This window comes from Carassius carassius, chromosome 6 (assembly GCF_963082965.1).
Source record: "Carassius carassius chromosome 6, fCarCar2.1, whole genome shotgun sequence".
NCBI classification, from domain to species: Eukaryota; Metazoa; Chordata; class Actinopteri; order Cypriniformes; family Cyprinidae; genus Carassius; species Carassius carassius.
In genome coordinates this window covers 2,320,820-2,338,327 of record NC_081760.1, presented here as the reverse complement: position 1 = coordinate 2,338,327, position 17,508 = coordinate 2,320,820, and the positions used below count along the sequence as shown (strand labels likewise).

Here is a 17,508-nt window from a genome sequence, read left to right as displayed (position 1 = left end):
AGGTAAAATGTGCAAAACTCATGAAAATGTAATGCAAAATCTTTTTAAAAATTAGTTTAAAATGGTTTTAAAATGGGCTTCATTGTCTTATACACACATATATATATATATAAATATATATATATATATATATATATATATATATATATATAAACAAACATAACGTGCAAACATACAGTGAAATGAGGTCCATTATAGTGTAAACATGACTTTTAAAAAGTATGTTACTACAACTACAACACAAATATAGTGAATTGTGTTCCCAATAACATTAACATAACATCTGTTCTAATATTGCTAGAACATTTCAAGTATCTTATCTATTTTAGGACCATATCCCTCCCTGATATAAACAATATTGTTCCACTTCAGTATGTTCAGCTGCATGATAAATCTCTCATTTACAGTATTCAAAATATATAAAACAGCAGAAGCGATTTTAAAGAAGAACTTATAAAGTGTTAAGTTTTTCTTTGTCTAAAAGAAGGTTTAAATCTTTGAAAGTGCAGTCAGTAATGCCCCAGATAGAACAAGACAGAAAGCAATGATGAGAACAATGTAATTTCGCCAGCCCTGAGGGAGAAAGAGGAGGTGATGAAGGGTTCAGTATAAAAAGGTAAAAGCAATAGACAGCAGGAACACAAGTATTTACCTTTACTTCTTTGAACACTACAACACCCCAAAGAGCTGCAATCAATCCAGGAACCTGGAATGAACCAAATGCACATTATTGGAAAAAAATGTGAAAAGTACATAAAGATGTGCATTGATGTGAGATCAGTCACTCACTGTGGTGATAATAGGGAAGCTCACTACAGCACTGAGGTAATTGTTGGCCAGGAACCAGCAGCACGTGGCTATACCCCACATGATACCAGAAAGGAATCCTACGAGGAAACAACAGAGGTATGTGGAAGAAAGATAAACAATGCTAAAGGAAATGCTAATTACCGGAGTAGTTCAGCCAAAGATATAAATAAAAAATTGCTAATTAAAAGTACTCACTCGCAGGCCATTCAAGATATAGAGGAGTTTGTTTCTTCATCAGAACAGATTTGGAGAAATATAGCAATCCATTACTTGCTCACCAATGGATGCTCTGCAGTGAATGGGTGCCGTCAGAATGAGAGTTCAAACAGCTGATTAAAACATCACAGTAATCCACTGGAGTGGTGTAGATTACTTGTGGATTATTGTGATGTTTTTTTTATCAGATGTTTGGACTCTCATTCTGACGGCACCCATTCACTGCAGAGCATTCATTTATTAGACACTGATGCAATGCTACAGTTCTCCAAATCTGATGAAGAAACTCATCTACATCTCGGATGGCCCAGGGGTCAGTATATTTCCCAGCAAATTTTTATTTTTGGGTGAACTGTTCCTTTAAATTGAAGTGATGGTGTTACCTGGCAGCACTGCTTTAGGAAAAACTTGAGGTTTGTTTTTTTTGATGGCACAGTACAGAACGAAATACACAGTACTGGTGAGGAAAATCCCACTGTATTGTGCAAAGACATAATCCAGATCTACGTACAAACAGAAAATACATCACAGTTCATATTTAAGAATCCAACCAATGTTTATAAGGAGGTAATCTTGATTTACCAAACTGGCTAGCCCCATTGTACTGGCTGTCTGGATCTGATGCATGGTTTTTAATGTACAGAACTGGAACAAATGATGCTCCATACAGCAGTCCAGCGACAACAGCCAGAAACGATCCACTGCAACACATGACATCTTATTATAAACAGATTTATAAAGGCATTTCTTCTGTTAGATACAGTATATGGATACTTATAAATTTTAATAATGAATTTATTGTGGTTGATACTATATGCTAGTAGTACAAAAACATTTACTCATGTTGTCATATAAGTGTGATGTGTACATACACAAGACGTTTGCTGCGTGGTGTTAATGCATCCACCCAGGAATCATCTGTTGCTACAACAGAGTCAGAGTTCACGGTCTTCGGATAAAATTGATAAAACAAGTTAACTAGAATATACGAACATGAAATATTCAAGAGTGTACAGAGCTTCTAAAGGAACATGGTAATGGAGAAAAAATACGAGATGAGAGGGAAAATTACTGTATATTTAAATGGTTTTCAGTTCCTCTGAGAAACATTTAGTTAGCTCTCAAAATTTTGCGTTCTGATGAACAGTTTTATGGGTAAATGCTAAGTTTCTCAGGGGAATGCAAAAAATAATTTAGACCTCTGAGAAACTTCACATAGAAAAGCTTTTTCAGTAAAAAAAAAAAAAAAAAGAAGTGAAAAATTTATTTTCACCCCATCACCATGTCCCTCTGAAAAAAAAGGATATTTTATCACATTTTTTTAAAACTATGTCAACATACATGGTCTATTAGTAATGGTGTTTCTTCAGATGTTGCAGATCTTTGAACATCAGTCTTCACAAAGAAAAAAACTATGGCACTGTAAACATACAAAAATGAGGGAAATAAAAAGAGTGGAAGAAAAAGAAGAGAACAGACATCATTTCAAATAATGAGACTTACAAGTGACATCACATTCTGAAAATAAAAGAATAAAAAAAATGAATGCATGCACATTTACCTAAGTAAACAAAGACCTGCTCCACAGAAGTTCAGAACTGGTTTGGAAACACTCTCAGCACCAATACCAAACCAACCAAACCTAAAATCAGCAGCAAGAATCAGTGTGTGTGTGTGTGTGTGTGTTTATGCTGCCAATAACTGGATTCTGAAATTAAATTTTGCTTACCGAGAGCTGGCCCAACCTAAAAGTAGATTAAATGAAGCCCATATGAGAAGACCAAGACCAAGCCCAATAGTCTTTACGATAGGAACTACAGTTATATTACCTAGACGAAAACACACAAACACAGGACAGAATTTCACACTGTATGTTCAGTCAGTATAAATGAGAAAGTCTTTCAAGAATAGGAGAACTATTTTAGTGTTTACTATTTTTGTCAAGCAGTAATTATCAAGTTATATTAACATATTAAACAGTTAGATGTTACCAGTAGCCCAGATTGCTCCTCCCAGCATAACAAGAGGCCAAAACTTTGGACTATGAAGAATGATGTTCACCACTAGGGAGACCGTCCATATAGCAGCACACAGAATCCATTGGAAAAACATGCCTGCACATATATATAGTAGTGTGAACTGAAAATGAATTAAATATTATTAGCAAACTTCCTCTCTTTAATGTGCTTTCAAAGCAAAGGTCCTGATCACCCTGTTGGGGTTTATTCTACAAGAAAAGCCTACTGGATGTATATGTATATGTGTGTGTGTGTTTGTGTTTGTGTGTATATATATATAATTTACACACACACACATACAGGAGCTGGTCATATAATTATAATATCATATCAAAAGTTAATTTTACTAATTCCCTTCAAAAAGTGAAACTTATATTATATTATTATTATTATATTCATTCATTACACACAGACTGATATATTTCAATTGTTTATTTCTTTTAATTTTTATTTCCCAAATTCAGTATCTCAGAAAATTAGAATATTGTTAAAAGGTTCAATATTGAAGACACCTGGTGCCACACTCTAATCAGCTAATCAACTCAAAACACCTGCTAAGGCCTTTAAATGGTCTCCCAGTCTAGTTCTGTAGGCTACACAATCATGGGGAAGACTGCTGACTTGACAGTTGTCCAAAAGACGACCATTGACACCTTGCACAAGGAGGGCAAGACACAAAAGGTCATTGCAAAAGAGGCTGGCTGTTCACAGAGCTCTGTGTCCAAGCACATTAATAGAGAGGCGAAGGGAAGGAAAAGATGTGGTAGAAAAAAAAAGTGTACAAGCAATAGGGATAACCACACCCTGGAGAGGATTGTGAAACAAAACCCATTCAAAAATGTGGGGGAGATACACAAAGAGTGGACTGCAGCTGGAGTCAGTGCTTCAATAGCCACTGTAAGAGCCGTATTTCATATTTCAAAAGGTATATTTTCATATTTTTATTATGTAAATTTGATACAGTTATTATTTATGTTAATTAGTTATTTCCTGTTGAATATACTTCTTTACATTATAGTTGTTCTTACTGCGCATGTTCGGTAACTTCCATTTTGTAGCACATGTAAGAAAAGTTTGAAGCTCATGCAATAAGTGCAGATGGTCGTGGGAGAACACAAAACTTTTGACCGTTTATCATAGCATAATTGCCTTATGAGTATAGTATCTCTACAAACAAGTTGTTGAGAAGACATCGCTGCACTTGGATTATGCTGTATGTAAGAACGTGATTCTTTGTTGATTTGGAAGAATAAACAGTGATAAACGAACTATGGATTTCAAGCGTGAATCAAGGCAAGAAGATACGCGTCAAAACTTTTGGAATAAATACCACATTCACATGTCCCTTACATGTAAGTCAAAAGTTTTTGGCTGTTATTTAAGTGTGTTTGCAAGTGCGCACCTGAATGCACGTTAATGGAAGACCGTGCTTAAGACGTCAGAAGGACTCGCTTCGCTTGTTGTGGCCAAATAGTGCTGTGCAGGACATTGGATTTATGAATGAATGAAGATCGATCATATTACCGCTTGCAATAAGTGTTAGTTGTGTAACTTTGATTGTAAGTAAAATTGCACGTCTTGAAGTGTTACAAATGGCGGACAAAAAAGACGACGACGACGATGTTGTTGAGCGGTCTGAACGCAAGAGGGCGCTAACGGACAAGGGTTTGGAAGAGAAGCTTCACAACCAGATAAACGCCAGACGAGGCAAGTTGAGACAATTAACTGCAAAATCAAATGAGATTGAATTGCTTATGGAAAACATTTCCAACTTGAATGATGTTGAAAACAAGCAGTTTAAACTCTACAAACGGATGTTTGAAGAATTTATTGAAAGTAATGCAACAGTGCTGCTGTATTTGAAAGATGAAGAGCATGATGCTGATCAGGATTTCTGGTTTCAGCCTAAATTATTATGCTGCAAAAAGTTCATGGAAAAAGTGAAGTCATGGATTGAGGAAACTAAACAGTGCATTAAGATGTCTCAAATCTGTGATAATGAAGTCTCACCTATGGACAGTGTGTCAATGGTGTCATCCAGGACGGTCACGTCTAATAAGTCAGGAAGTGGAACAGCATCTGTTTCCAAAAAATCATCCATATCTACAGCATCATCAGCTCGTCTAAAGGAACAAGCTAACAGAGCAGCTTTGTTGGCTAAAGCAGCCGCTCTAAAAGAAAGACAGGAGTTGGAAATGAAAGAAGCAAAGTTAAAGGATGAAATGGAAAAGTTGGAAATAGAAACGGCTCTTGCAATGTCTGATGCTAAAATTAAAGTGTATAAAGATTGTGAAGAACAACTACAGTATGCAGATCAAAATGTGGCCATCCAAGCAGCCAATGTAGTCATTCCAAAACAGGATCATTATGAATATGATGAATACAGTGTAAGATCAAGGCATGGTAAAATGCTATCACGTCCTGAAGCAGTTCATTCAAGTATACCTGCAAGTGTCAGACCTAAGAAAACAAACACTGCAAAGGAATGGTCAACACCAGTCAATGAAACATTGTGCGGTAACACTGATACATCAGAATTTCAAAGAGTGATGCAACGCCAGACAGACATCACAGCAATGCTTGTGAAGAACCAACAAATGTCTTGTTTACCTCAACGTGAGGTTACTTTGTTTCATGGAGATCCACTTGAGTTCAGATCTTTTATGAAGGCGTTTGAACATGCTGTTGACTCCAGAGTTGACAGTAGTGCTGACAAGTTGTACTTTCTGGAGCAGTACACTAGAGGTGAGCCCAGAGACATTGTCAAAAGCTGCCAGCACATGCCAAATGATCGTGGTTATGCAGAAGCAATGAGACTTTTGCATGAGAAGTTTGGAAATGAGTTGAAAATTGCGACAGCCTTAATGCAAAAGGCATTCAAATGGCCTGAAATAAAGTCAGAGGATGGAAAATCTTTAAGTGCATTTTCATTGTTCCTGGTTACTTGTCGCAATGTAATGGAGGACATTGAATACATGGATGAGTTGGATAATCCTACTAACATGAGGATTATTATCTCAAAATTGCCATACAAGTTGCGTGAAAGATGGAGAGCCCATGCTTACGAGTATGAGGAGCACAATAGAAGAAGAGCCAAGTTCATTCAGTTGGTTGAGTTTGTTGATCGCCAAGCAAAGGTAATATCAAACCCACTTTTTGGAGATCTGGATGCTTTGGCAGGTGATAAAAAACACACCAACAAGTCTTTTCAAGGAGCTAAGCTGAAAAGAGAAGGAAAAGGAAGTAGTAGTTTTGCAACTGACTTCAAACAGGTTGGCGAAACTCAAAAAGACTTGACAATGATGAAAAGCAACAGTGCGCCAGTTATCAGTGCTTTCACTAAACCTTGTGCATTCTGTGAGAAAAGCCATACATTGGAGCAATGTTATCAGTTTGGTGCTAAGCCATATAAAGACAAATTTGACTTTTTAAGAAAGAATGGATTTTGCTTTGGATGCTTAGTCAAAGGACACTTAAGCAAAGATTGTAACAGAAGAAGCACATGTCAGCTGTGCTCAAAGAGACATCCTAGTATGTTACACTTAACCACACAAGACAAGATTCCTGAGAAGGAAATGGTAAAAGTTGATAAAACTGAAGTTACCACTTTACCCACCACAATGAGTCACGAGACAAGTGCCTGCACTGGGGCCGGAGACGACTGTGTTCTTGCAATAGTACCTGTCAAGATAAAGTCAAAAAAAAGTAACAAGTGCGTGGAAGTGTATGCCTTTGTGGACCCAGGCAGCTCTGCTACCTTTTGCACTGAGGCACTAGCAAGACAGTTGAATGTCCAAGGCAGGAAAATTGACATGATGCTAAGCACCATGAACTCAAGCAAACGAGTGGAAAGTTACATGCTCACTGACTTGGAAGTGAGTGGATTGGAAGAGAACAACTTCGTTGAACTTTCCAAAGTGTTTACACAAAAGAGCATACCAGTTTCAATGGAGAACGTTCCACAGCAACAGGAAGTTGACAAATGGCCGTACCTCAGTGAAGTGAAGTTACCTCACATTGATGCTGGAGTGGAGATCCTCATAGGGAACAAGGAGTTCAAGCTTCTGGAACCATGGAGAGTAATAAATAGTAAGCACAATGGGCCATATGCAGTAAAGACTGCCCTTGGATGGATTTTGAATGGACCTCTTAGAGAACCTGAAGACAGCATGCATGGCTGTGCACAAACAAGCGTTACAGTCAACAGAATTTCCCTGGAGAGTGTGGAACAAATGCTGATACAACAGTACAATCATGATTTTCCCGAAAGAAATTGTGATGACAAAGCCGAATTATCACAGATAGATCACCAGTTTTTGGAGTCTGTATCTAATTCAGTGCAATTTTCTAATGGTCACTATTACATTGACCTTCCAATCAAGAAAACGATTGTCCAAATGCCTAACAATCGAAGTGCAGCTGTCCAGCGAGTGTTAAATATCAAAAAGAAATTCAAAAAAAATCACTCCTTTCATGAAGAGTACAAAAACTTCATGAATGGCATGCTGAGCAAAGGTTACGCAGTCAAGGTGCCTTCATCACACTTACGTCGTCAAGATGGTCAAGTCTGGTATATACCTCACCATGGGGTGTACCATCCTCAGAAGAAGAAGCTGAGGGTGGTGTTTGACTGTGCTGCAAGTTTTCAGGGAGTGTCTTTAAATAGTGAGCTATTACAGGGTCCAGACATGACAAATTCACTCATTGGAGTGCTCACCCGCTTCAGACAAGAGTCAGTTGCCATGACGGCAGATGTCGAAGCTATGTATTACCAGGTGAGAGTTCCTGAAAAAGACAGTGACCTGCTCCGCTTCTTATGGTGGCCAGATGGAGATGTAGATAAAACCTTGGAAGAGTACAAGATGGTTGTCCATCTCTTTGGAGCAAAATCATCTCCAAGTGTAGCTAATTTTGCTCTTAGGAAGACAGCAGAAGAAAATCGCAGCAAATCATCTGTTGAAGCAGTTCACACAGTTCTTAAGAACTTTTATGTAGACGACTGCTTAAAGTCTGTTTCAAGTCATGTTGAAGCAATTGCCTTGTACAATGATCTCACAAAACTTTGTGCGAGCGGAGGATTTCATCTTACAAAATGGGCAAGCAACAGTCGTGCATTGTTAGCCTCTGTTCCTGAAGGTGAGAGAGTTGAAGATGCAAGAGAATTGGATTTGAGCCGGGATGCACTTCCTGCTGAGAGAGCATTAGGAGTGTTATGGTGTGTCAATTCAGATGTGTTCAAATTCAAAATCAGTGTGAAAGAAAGACCTGTAACAAGAAGAGGAATCCTGTCAGTCACAAGCTCCATCTATGACCCATTGGGCTTTCTTGCACCTGTCATATTGCCATCAAAGATTCTAATGCAGCAGTTGTGCAAAGAAAAGCTTGCATGGGACGACAACATTCCAGAACAGTGTGCAGAAAAGTGGATTGCCTGGTTACGAGGGCTAAATCAATTGACTGACTTCAGTGTGCCAAGATGCATTAAACCTGTTGACTTTGGAGTTTCAACTTCCGCACAACTACATCACTTCTCAGACGCTAGCGAAGTGGGATATGGAGTTGTGTCATACCTCAGACTGTTAAACACTGATGGACTCGCACATTGTGCCTTCATGATGGGGAAGTCACGTGTGGCGCCGTTGAAGCAGACCACCATTCCACGTATGGAGTTGACTGCTGCAGTTGTTGCTGTTAACACAGACAAAATGCTGAAAGATGAACTGGAACTGGAATTGCTTGAATCTGTATTTTGGACTGATAGTACCACTGTTTTGAGATATATTGACAATGAAGGTCTGCGTTTCAAAACGTTTGTGGCCAACAGGATTGCCGTTATAAGGGAGTCGACCAGACCACAACAGTGGAGGTACGTCAACACCTCAATGAACCCAGCTGATTGTGCATCCAGAGGACTTACTTGTGAAAAGTTCATGAAAAACATGAGTTGGATCCACTGTCCTTCTTTTCTCAAAGAACCAGAGAATAAGTGGCCTGAAACAAATCATGACTTATCAACAAAAATGGATGACAGTGAGGTTAAACACTTAGCTTCAGTGAACCTTGTGTGTGCAGTGGATGGCACAGATGCTGTGAACAATTTGATCAATTATTACTCTGATTGGTACAAATTAAAGAGAGCTGTGGCATGGATCCTTCGTTTTAAGGAGATAATTATACAGCGCAGCAAAACAGCCAAAGACAAAGAAGTTCAGAGTTGTGAGACAAAACCCACAGCAGAAAACTGCAAAGCTCTAACAATGCAAGACTTAACAAGGGCTGAAAATGAAATCATCAAATTCAGTCAAAGTCAAGTATTCAAAGAAGAAATTTCTTCATTGCAAAAAGGTAATCCATCTGTTAAAAAGAACAGTTGCCTTTCTAAACTGGATCCAGTACTTCAGGATGGATTGCTGAGAGTTGGCGGTCGTCTTGGTAAATCTGCAATGCCTGAGCATGTGAAGCATCCTATCATTATACCCAAATATTCACATGTCACAACTTTAATCTTAAGAGACATTCATGAGAGAATTGGACATTGTGGAAGGAACTATATGCTTTCAAAGTTGCGACAAAAATTCTGGCTTCCTTCTGCAAACTCCATTGTCAGGAAGTTTCTCTCCATATGTGTGACATGTAGAAAGATTAGAGCAAAGGCTGTAGAGCAGAAGATGTCAGAGCTGCCACATGACAGAATAATGCCAGATCAACCACCCTTCACCAATGTTGGAGTAGACTACTTTGGACCGTTTGAAGTCAGACAAGGTAGAAGTAATGTTAAAAGATATGGCGTATTGTTTACCTGCCTAACAACAAGAGCTGTGCATATTGAAGTTGCACATACGCTGGACACAGACTCATGTTTAAATGCTATCCGACGTTTTGTGTGCAGGAGAGGGCAGGTGTCAATCATGAGAAGTGACAACGGTACTAATTTCATTGGTGCTGAGACTGAACTGCGTAAGGCCATTCAACAATGGAACCAATCAAAAATCGAAAGCACTCTCATGCAGAAAGGAATACAATGGATATTCAACCCACCTTCTGGATCTCATTTCGGTGGAGTATGGGAAAGACAGATAAGGTCTGTTAGAAAAATCCTGAGATCTGTGCTGAAAGAACAAACACTTAATGATGAGAGCTTGCATACATTCCTGTGTGAAGTGGAAGCAATAATAAATGACAGACCACTTACCATTACAACCGATGATCCAACAGATCTTGAACCCTTGACACCTAATCACCTGCTATTAATGAAAAGGAAACCAGCCTTACCGCCTGGACTTTTCCAAGAACAAGATGTATATGCACGGCGCAAGTGGAAGCAAATTCAGTATCTTGCTGACCTATTCTGGAAGCGATGGGTGCGTGAATATTTGCCCTTACTCCAAGAGCGTCAAAAATGGAATCAAGTAAAGAAAAATCTGGCAATTGGCGATGTCGTCCTGATAATAGATGACTCTTCACCAAGAAATTCATGGGTCTTTGGTAGAATCATGAAAGTATTTCCAGATAACAAAGGACTGGTAAGACGTGTGTTGGTTAAAACTAAGACCAATACATTGGAAAGGCCTGTTGATAAGTTGTGCCTTATCTGTGAAATGGACTGTTAAATACTCTTCAATATCAAGGACTGTTTCTATGCCACACAAAGAAATGGACAGTTCAAAATTGATAATGGGCACTTAAAGTTTCTAAAGTGATGTACAATGTAAATATTACTTCAGTTTAGGTAATTGTCAGTCTTCCTGCCTGTCAATTAGGGGCCGGAAATGTAAGAGCCGTATTTCATATTTCAAAAGGTATATTTTCATATTTTTATTATGTAAATTTGATACAGTTATTATTTATGTTAATTAGTTATTTCCTGTTGAATATACTTCTTTACATTATAGTTGTTCTTACTGCGCATGTTCGGTAACTTCCATTTTGTAGCACATGTAAGAAAAGTTTGAAGCTCATGCAATAAGTGCAGATGGTCGTGGGAGAACACAAAACTTTTGACCGTTTATCATAGCATAATTGCCTTATGAGTATAGTATCTCTACAAACAAGTTGTTGAGAAGACATCGCTGCACTTGGATTATGCTGTATGTAAGAACGTGATTCTTTGTTGATTTGGAAGAATAAACAGTGATAAACGAACTATGGATTTCAAGCGTGAATCAAGGCAAGAAGATACGCGTCAAAACTTGTGGAATAAATACCACATTCACATGTCCCTTACAGCCACTACACACAGACGTATGCAAGACATGGGTTTCAGCTGTCGCATCCCTTGTGTCAAGCCACTCTTGAACAACAGACAGCGTCAGAAGAGTCTCGCTTCAAAAAGGACTGGACTGCTGCTGAGTGGTCCAAATTTATGTTCTCTGATGAAAGTAAATTTTGCATTTCCTTTGGAAATCAGGGTCCCAGAGTCTGGAGGAAGAGAGGAGAGGCACACAATCCATGTTGCTTGAGGTCCAGTGTAAAGTTTCCACGGTCAGTGATGGTTTGCGGTGCCATGTCATCTGCTGGTGTTGGTCCACTGTGTTTTCTGAGGTCCAAGGTCAACACAGCCGTATACCAGGAAGTTTTAGAGCACTTCCTGCTTCCTGCTGCTGACCAACTTTATGGAGATGCAGATTTCATTTCCCAACAGGACTTGGCACCTGCACACAGTTCCAAAGCTACCAGTACCTGGTGTAAGGACGATGGTATCCCTGTTCCTAACTGGCCAGCAAACCCGCCTGACCTTAACCCCATAGAAAATCTATGGGGTATTGTGAAGAGGAAGATGCGATATGCCAGACCCAAGAATGCAGAAGAGCTGAAGGCCACTATCAGAGCAACCTGGGCTCTCATAACACCTGAGCAGTGCCACAGACTGATCGACTCCATGCCACGCCGCATTGCTGCAGTAATTCAGGCAAAAGGAGCCCCAACTAAGTATTGAGTGCTGTACATGCTCATAATTTTCATGGTCATACCTTTCAGTTGGCCAAGATTTCTAAAAATCCTTTCTTTGTATTGGTCTTAAGTAATATTCAAATTTTCTGAGATACTGAATTTGGGATTTTCCTTAGTTGTTAGTTATAATCATCAAAATTAAAAGAAATAAACATTTGAAATATATCAGTCTGTGTGTAGGCCTAATGAATGAATATATTACACAAGTTTCATTTTTTAAAATGTTTTTAGTGAAATAAATCAACTTATTGGTGATATTCTAATTATATGACCAGCATTTGTACAGTTCTACAGATCTGATACAGAGGGCGAGTAAATCAAGACGGACTTAACTATTTCTGTTGATATTTGGTACCACAAACAGTGTCCAGAATCACTGAGCGAGCTACCACACATTCATAGAGAGTCGAAAACTAAAAAGAAGTTGACTAACCATCACCAGTCTCTATCTTCTTCACTGGTACGAAGTTGCTCCCGTAGAAGACTACTGCCACTGCGCAGGATATGAACCCATAAGTCAGATCAGAAGAGTTTGTGCTGTTGGACTCTCGCCGAAGATCCACGGACGCGCTCGGACCGTCTGAGAACCATTCTACTGGGCCATAGTTACATTACATTGTGTTTTACTCACAAAAGAATCACTTATGCAATGCAGACAATCCGTTTTTTATTCGTTACCTGTGTCCAGGTGTTGCGCGGCGCCGGTGGAGAACGCGCAGAGGAGCGCAATGATGAGCGCGGCCACGCGAGGATTCATCTTAAAGAGACACACGCAACAGCATTCAAACTATGAAAATATATCGATAAAAGCTACTTTTAGGCGGAGATCGCTGGAATAAACTATTAGGAACGAGAGCGACTGAATGAATAAGGGTGAGTTTTACTTCCGTGTCAGCTGAGAGGCAGGATCACATGATTGTTAAAAGACATATCTCGGGCACGCGACGCATGTGATGAATCACGTGTGTTTGAATCTGACGATAAAGGGGCGGAGCCAGACATTGTAAACATTGTAAACAACAAATGCTAGACTGTTGAATTTTTTTTATGTTTTTGGAGACGTTAAGAGGGATGGAAAGCCCTAAAGCAAGAGTTTTGTGTAGTTTATTAGAGGACTTTGGTTTCATAATGTGAAAACCTCCTACTCCCACACTTCTTTTTATTTTTTATATTTATTTATTTATTCTTTTTTTTCTTCAGTGTTTTTATTTTATTTTAAATTGTATTTTGTTATATGATGCAGATGCACAGAGTGTGAACGAAAATTTTGTAAATTCATTTGTAAATCTCTCAGTCATGAAAGTTCCTTTCTGTGTTAATGTTCAAAGCATTTAATAATAATGATGATGATGATAATAAATGGTAGACTGTTTTCCGTTTGGTTTTTCACAGTGTCAGGTTTAAAGTCCTACCGGTCTGCTGACATTTATTATGCCATCTGTTTGGAACATAATAATGCACATGACAACTGTACAATAAGGGAATAGTTAAAAGGGAAGTTAAAAGACAGAATTCTACAGATCGCTTCGCTGGCACGTGAAATTTACAGACCACTTTAAATATTGATTGCTATCAGGATTTTAATAGACTTTAAACCAGTATAACAAAAATGTTTAAGCTTTGCTTGCCACTCACCAACCTTATCTGTGCATATTACCACCAGAGGGCATCACTGCTCTCAACAAACGTTTTTCACTGCTGCAAACTACCACTTACTTCAACATCAACAGCATCATAATCCTAGATTAATTCTCTTTTATTTTTAGAGCCTGTCTCCAGCCTCTTTAAAAACTAAAAGTGCTTGTAAAACCGCACTGATGCTCACATTTGGAATTGGGGGACACAAAAATTTTGCAGATTAGGGCCACTTTTAGAAATGCATGGTGGCCAGGCAGGGGCTAGTGAAATCAAATGACCTGTTAATAGAAATCCATACTTTCCAAGATTTTGATACCTGCTTTATTTCTGAATTTGTAAGTTTCCGAGTTATTTGTTGTTGTTGTTGTTGTTCACAATGTCATGTCAGAAATAATCTATTACAGTCTTGTCATTTCTGCTGTCTCTTGAATGGGTCATGAACTGCCTTTTTTTTTGTTTTGCTTTTTTGTTTTGTTTTTTACCCAGAAAATTGTTATCCCATTATCATTGTTTACTTGGACTAATCTTCGAAAGACAGAATAAAATAGGCTATTTTTAATGAAACCTGTGAGGTTTCTGTCCCTAAATTTAAAGTCCAATTGAAAGTGTCATAAATATATGAGTGAAGACAGATGATTGCTTTATATCTTGAACAGAATTCATTTAAACTTTTATTTACATCTGAACATTGATGAAGTATACGTTACTGTCTATAAGGTACTGTAAACATTTTTTTAAATACACAAATATCCCTACTATCTGACAGATATCACTGAAATAGGTGTCCTGAGAAATCAGAACAAAGAAACAACATTATTTTAGAATATTTCCATTATTCTTAATTTAAAGTGGTCAGACTACAAACACAGTTCACAACTAATCATCGACACAAACAGCTTCCACCATAAGAATGAATGAGTGCCTCTTTGGCCTTACATGAAAATATTGATAATTTGATGGGCCAAGGGAATGTCTATAGGATCCCAGTGCAGCCATTAAAGTTAATAATGTAGGCTAATGTTAGGCTTTTGGATGTTGTATGGACACTGGATGAGAGTTAACACTGTCTCAGCTGAAAAGGCCTCTAATCAACTAAACTGAAGGGCAATTTCAAATCACTTAGTAAATACACCTCATTACACAGGCCAGTCATTCCTTTCTATGTGAACTGAAAAAAAGATGACATTGTCATAAAAAAAGAACCAATTTTGTTATGCATGTTAGGAGGGGACAAGAACATTTTCTAGATTTTACTCTTCAAAAGTGGACTTAGACATATGTTCAAATGCACCTACCTTTTGTACCCTAACTTTGCAATGCAATTCACATATTTGTTTGCATGTGCAGATTTTAAGGCTGGAATAAGAAGTAGAGCTGTGTGTTAGTGCTGCTAAGGTAGAAAAAACAATGTTCCTGGATGTTTGGTCTCGGCTTTGTTGTGTTTATTGAAAAGAGGATTGGACCCAGCACTAAAACCAGAGGCAGGGGCCCTGCACAAGATCCCGGGCCCTATGTATAGGCAGTCCTAATGGGCCCCCCTCCCCTTGAAAATATGTATTCCAGACCTTTCAAGGGCCCTCTCTTCCTTTGGGGCCCTGGTAATCAGTACTGGTTTTACCCCCAGTCCAGCGCCCCTACCCAGAGGTACCCTCATTAAATACAGTATACGAAAAAAAGAATAAAAACTATGTAAGTACAACGAAAGCGTGTTAAATTGTGCAACCATGAGCACAACCATGATTACAAACTGAGACCTGTATGTGCTTGGTTAATTGATTTGACGCTGAGCGTTAATTGGCTGCAACAGATTAAACTATGTTTGGCTACTAGAGAATACTGATTTCCTATTGGCTGATAAAGCTAATAAGGAACTAGACACAGCAAGAGGAAACTCAACTGCTGAGCTGCAGATGCAAGGTCAGTATGTTTGCCTGGGAGCCTTGCCTAAAAAGAGATTAAAAAAGACTGTGTGTTTATGTGTGTGTCCCAGAACAATAACTGAACATCAGGCAGTTGGCACTAGTCTTCACTAAGAAATCAATAAGAAAACACACACACATTTTGGCAATTTTCCTCTCCCCAAAAGATAACCAGGCAATCAGAAACACTTGGTTAAAACATTAAGAGCATGTGGAAGCATAACACTAATGTGTCCCCAGTACATACTGAACAGGGCCACATCTGTTCCTGTGTTACCGAGTTGATCAAAGCAATTAACCCTGAACAAACCAACAAACACTTTTTATAGGCTCAGAGTTCTGTCAGTGCACAGCTCACTATTTGTAAAAGGCAGTGAAAGAAAGACAGCTATTTGTATATTCACTATACTTTGAGATAAAGATCTGAACATGGTCTAAATAATTTTTTTTGCCACATCTGCCAGTGGTCGGTGTTTTGAGAATACCAGTAATTTCGTACTGACCATGAAAAGGTATTTTAAATTATTTACATTTATTTAGTATTTTACATTTTTATTCAAAATACATTTTGTCCTAATAGAATTATTTAGCTTCTTTATATATCAGTCCAGGTCTTTCTGTTGAGCTGCACCTGTCAAAAAAAAAAAACATGACGACAGTTTTTGTTGCTCACAGTTATGTTTTGGTAGCTTAATGTGAGGAATATTCCACATATGTTTCCACATGGTCTGTAAAAAAAAAAAAAAAAAACTAAATAGGCATGATAGACAAACTGTTTCAACATTATCATCTGCTGTGTGTTAATTTTTAGACACAAGATGTGTCTAAATGGCACTTTTCTCCTTCCCATGAAACAGAGTAAAACGAAAAATAACAGTGGATTCTGAGTCTCTGTTTATTCCAAAAGATTCCAAAAAATAAAGCAATCAGTCCACATTCCATTAAGAAAAACATCCTCCATTTCATCCTATGGCAGACATATAACTGAAATGAAGATAGTGATGACAGGTCCATTTGTGTGTCAGTATGTGAGAGACAGCTTGGTATGATGCTCATAGGTTCCCAAACGTGCTCCCAAATGCACAATATAAGCAATCCTCTTGTGTGCATTTGTGCAAACTGGTGTATCAACTAAGATTTTTAGTTATACACTCGAACGGTTTCTATTTACATGTCCAGTACATATATATATAAAACTAATGAGCAAGATTTCAGTTACACGTCATGTCATAGAAAAGGGTGATCAGCTTATACTTTATCAATATAACTATCTGTAATAATCATCTCCATCTCTTAGTCTTTAGATCATAACTGGACTACATAAATTAAAGTCCTAGTTAACTAATATTAGCGATATAATCATCGCTTTTATAAAACAAACATAATGAAAGGTTGTCATGCTTTTCACAGTTAAAACTGCATATCATAGTTCATCTTAATAAAAGTACAATGCATTTGATATGAAAAACAAAACAAAACAAAAAAGCCAAATATGACATAAATAACAAACCTCTGATTATAGGGTACTAATTTTCAATCTTAACACTTTCCCAAACAGAGACAACTTTAATAAATGCATCTGAAATGCCTTGACATATTTTGGCACACATCAATATTTGGCATTTTGGGGTATTTTATATATATATATACAGATCCATCTTAATCAATATAACAGTTTCAATATACCATCTAAATTGTGTAATGCAGAAGGTAAAATATTCTTAAATGTTTTCTTTTTTTAATTAAAAGACTAATAAAACTACTGCTTGCATTGCCCATAAGCCAGAAAAAAAACAGATCCGAACACAGTGATCCAAAATCCAAAAAATTAACATCACAACAAATCAAACCAGTGAGGAGGAGAAACAGACCTAATCAAATCATTTAGATTCTGTTTTCTTTAAGTCAAGCATTCGCATGGTAACATTAACATCAAATGAACAAAAGTGTAATTATAT

The 17,508-nt window shown here is 37.9% G+C and overlaps 1 protein-coding gene across 1 annotated transcript; it reads right to left on the bottom strand.

Moving 5' to 3' along the window:
* Positions 1-169: 169 nt before the first annotated feature.
* Positions 170-12,946, bottom strand: tmem144a (transmembrane protein 144a). Its single transcript, XM_059551464.1, has 12 exons — positions 12,672-12,946; positions 12,427-12,585; positions 3,018-3,140; positions 2,756-2,855; positions 2,588-2,668; positions 2,368-2,446; positions 1,899-1,975; positions 1,609-1,727; positions 1,410-1,529; positions 790-887; positions 653-706; positions 170-573 (listed from the first exon to the last, which is right to left on the bottom strand). The coding sequence occupies exons 1-12, from the start codon at positions 12,748-12,750 to the stop codon at positions 490-492; spliced, it is 1,173 nt and encodes a 390-aa protein (XP_059407447.1). The 5' UTR covers positions 12,751-12,946; the 3' UTR covers positions 170-489.
* Positions 12,947-17,508: the final 4,562 nt, after the last annotated feature.